General features: G+C 32.4%; 1 protein-coding gene across 1 annotated transcript; it reads left to right on the plus strand.

The window, feature by feature from the left end:
• Positions 1–2,189: 2,189 nt before the first annotated feature.
• LOC133191881 (complement C1q-like protein 4) lies at positions 2,190–3,420 on the plus strand. The gene is made up of 2 exons (XM_061327627.1): positions 2,190–2,344; positions 2,920–3,420. Exons 1-2 carry the CDS (start codon positions 2,314–2,316, stop codon positions 3,318–3,320), a joined length of 432 nt encoding a protein of 143 aa, XP_061183611.1. The 5' UTR covers positions 2,190–2,313; the 3' UTR covers positions 3,321–3,420.
• The last annotated feature ends 463 nt before the right edge of the window (positions 3,421–3,883 follow it).

Here is a 3,883-nt window from a genome sequence, read left to right on the forward strand (position 1 = left end):
ATAATTTTGGTAAAATTTGTGCTTTTCACTATAGAAATCAACGCAAACGGAAAATATTTTTAAAACACCCCCCCCCCCCCCCCGTGAAGCAAAAATTCCTTTTTACAGGTAATATGGACTGTTATTTCACAAATTCATACCAAAGCTTTTTGTGTTTTGTGTTTCACTGGGGGGGGGGGGGCATATGTTTACAGACAAAAAACTACAAAAATGCTTATTTTGTCACCAATTTCAAACACTGTATTTTATTAATAATATATGTTTGATTTAATATTAGTAAAACATAAGAAAAGATTTAAGAAACATTTATTCATATCCAAGAATATTTTAAAATGTGGTGATACATTAAATCCCGATTTCAATGAAAAATATCGTCTACCCCCTTATTTAAAGAGCTGGAATTAGGAGTAATTAACTACTTAACATGGAATTAAAATTATCAGTCAATTACTATTGAACTGACGTTTGCATTCAACAAAGATTTTACGGCCAAATTGCTATTAGTATTGAATAAAATGGACGTAAAATGTAGGCGGGAATCGAGAGTTAGCGTGCGTAGTTCTTTGTCCGTTGAAGCACAGATTTTTGCATGAATTTTGGCCTAGAAGTCCTTCAGGGCAGGCATGCCCCTAAATAAAATAATGATATTTTTATAGGTTGAGATGAAAGGAATAATTCAAGAAAAGAATTTTTTAGGGACACTCTTGCCCTAAGGTCGAAATTCAACTAAAACCTACAAACAATAAGAAAACCTGTTTTTTATAACCTAGTTCGCATTTATAAATTCTATTTACAGAGCCTGAATAGCTAGATCGGTAAAACAGCTGGGTATATACACTGCAGATACTTTTTTTGAGTCGTGGTTAGAATCCACCTGGTGCCACACTTTTAAATTCTTGTATTTTCATAGACTATTTTATTTTTTTAAGGGTCTTGGGTATTTTCTTTCAATATCTATTTTAGGCCTGTTCATTTTTGATATAAAATAGACTAAAGAGAAAGCAGGTCGTAAATTCCACTGCAACTAAAACACAGTCAAGCGGAACTATACCTCAGTATAGCAGATTTTCTTCGAGGACAAGAATTATTCACTCTGTGTTACTCGATACAGATATTCTCGCCTGCGATGAGCATGAGCTGCGATGAATTTCTATTGTATATATATATATAAATATAAATATACATATATATATATATATATATATATATATATATATATATATATATATATATATATATATACATATATATATATTCCTTAGAATTTAATCAATTTAATGTATTACATTGCTCTTATTCCGTCTGTATTACTAGTTCTTGTCTGTGTTAAATTATTGCGCTGGAAAGTATACGTACTGCTTCTATTATATGAGGTTAAAAATATATTTAGAAATACATGCATGTACCGAGTCAATTAATTTCAGATCTAAAGTTTTCAAATAGTAGGATAACACATCGGTATCTACACTCCCTTGGATTTAATTTTTATTATTTGTAAACATTAATGGCATATTTCATGATATCAAAGGAGATGTGATGTAAAATAAACACACATCAAGAAAAAATAAGAATATAGACATTACCATTATTTACAATGAAAAGTTAGGAAACAAATGTAATCAAATAACATTTTTATAGAACAAACTCAAAATGTGTTGACAATATAATCATGCTCCATAATAAATGTCTATGGAAAGGTTTCGCCTATTTCTACATACTGTAATAAAATGAAAACGAATTATTACACGTATGTGGTCTAAAGTCATTGACCGTAACGAAATCGACAAGCCTTTTGTAATGATTGAAACCAATCCCGGTCCTATAGGTCCAAGACTCTATTTTATCAAAAAGTGATCCTTTCTGTTTAGCTGACACATCATTCTGCGTAAAACTTTAAGATCTCTGAATATTGAAATGGTAAGATCTTATTTTCCTTTTATCATATTTCATATACAATCAGTTTCCAATAATTGTATGTGTAAATCACGCAACTTTTACATCATTTATATCTACAAAGTTTATTCTTATTTAGAATAATAGAATTAAACAAAGAAAATCTCAAAACGTAGACCTATATTTGTCACCATATTGGCAGGCAGGCAAAAATTTAAATATCAAAATTTAGTATTTAAAACTTTCAGTATGCTTTATTAAGTAAATCCATTGTATGCTTTGTTTCTCCAGCTGTTTATCTATCCAGTACCTTGTTTGTGGTTGACATTTTACTTGAATTATGTCAGCGGTGCCTGTAGCAATAGTTACACAAAAATCTTGATCAAAGACCAACTAAAAACTTTAGAGAAAACAGTCAACATGGCTACGGACAGTATCTGCTGTAACCCGGGTAAGTTATCTATAACATAGAATTTTTTTTGCATACTGTCCACAAAACTTTCTACTACCAATTTTTTGCTTTGCTTAACTGAGATTTGCTCTCTAAATATGCATACACTATTCGTTCTCCATTCTTCTAACGTTTGCTCATTGCTAATGTTCATCTTGTGCTCCCAGCTCTGTATTTACTCTACCCTCCTCTGTTCGCCTAGTATTCACAATTGGAAGTTAGAGTTAAAATGCATTTGCTTTCTTAGAACATTAGTAAAATAAAATATGTATAAAATAAAAATTCAATCAAGGCTCTGAAGCATTGCTTCTGAATCATGATTACTCATAAAATTATAATTTAATTAATTTTAAAAAAATTAAATCTAAAAACATCTTTAAACTGAAAGTTAGCATTAAACAGAAAAATTAAATGATTTTCAAAGAAACATTTCTAAAACATTTCATCTACATATAGTAATTTTATTGTCGCTGTGAATCGATGAAAAATACTATCAAATAGATCGAAATGTAAAGAGAGTGAGTGAAACCCTTACTCTTAGCAATATTTTTTGCTTCTGTCATGTTTTATTCCAGCTCCATTAAAACCGATAGCGTTCCATGCTGAAATAAAATCTGATAGAACTTACAAAGGCGGGTCAGTATGGATCTATGAAAATGTTGTTACAAATGAAGGTGGTGCCTACAATCCTGCCACGGGAAAGTTCACTGTTCCTAGGAAAGGTCTATACTTGTTTACTTGGTACACTCTCAGTAACCCAAGTACGTCTTCTCATGCCGGGTTATATGTAAATGGAAAGATAAAGGGAAGACAGGCCTCAAATAATGCAGATGGTGGGAAAAAGTGGATTACCTCTGGTAGCAACATTGCGCTTGCACTAAAGGAAGGGGATGAAGTGTTTATTATGGATGCCCATGGCTGGACGTCACAAATTCGAGGCTTATGGACCAGCTTTGGTGGTGTACAGATCAGCTAAAAGACAAAATCTTGTATCAGTTATATGTATTGCTTTCAGCTGGAAATTCAGTTGTCTTTAATAAAGTCGAATTATTCGAAATTCTAAAACCTGCAGATAATCATTCGTACATTGTTCATGACAATGATTTGTAGTAGTAACCTTTAACGATTAATTGTTAGTCCCCTACCGGTGAAACCGGAGGGGACTATAGGTTTCCTCTGAGTCTGTCTGTCCGTCTGTCTGTCCCAATTGGTTTTCCGCCTTTTTTCCTAAACGCTTGTAGCTATTGAGCTGATTTTTGGTATGTGACATTACCTTGATGAGTTATAGATCAAGTTTCCATTTCGTTTCGCTTCATTGCTTTTCGACGGAATTATGGTATTTTCAATTTTTAACGGGAACCAGATTACACTTGCCGGTAGGGGACTAGTATTGCTAATGCAATACTCTCAGAATGCTTGTTTTCTATAGATACCCTACAGAAAGGTTAAAATATTACGAAAAGGTGCAGAATTCGAGTGACCTTCAAATCTCTCTGTATGGTATATCTAGAGAAAACCAGCAAAACTTAAACGGTAAGT

This window comes from Saccostrea echinata, unplaced genomic scaffold, assembly GCF_033153115.1.
Source record: "Saccostrea echinata isolate AGI-Se365-2 ecotype Australia unplaced genomic scaffold, CSIRO_AGI_Sech_v1 ptg000025l, whole genome shotgun sequence".
Taxonomy (NCBI): domain Eukaryota; kingdom Metazoa; phylum Mollusca; class Bivalvia; order Ostreida; family Ostreidae; genus Saccostrea; species Saccostrea echinata.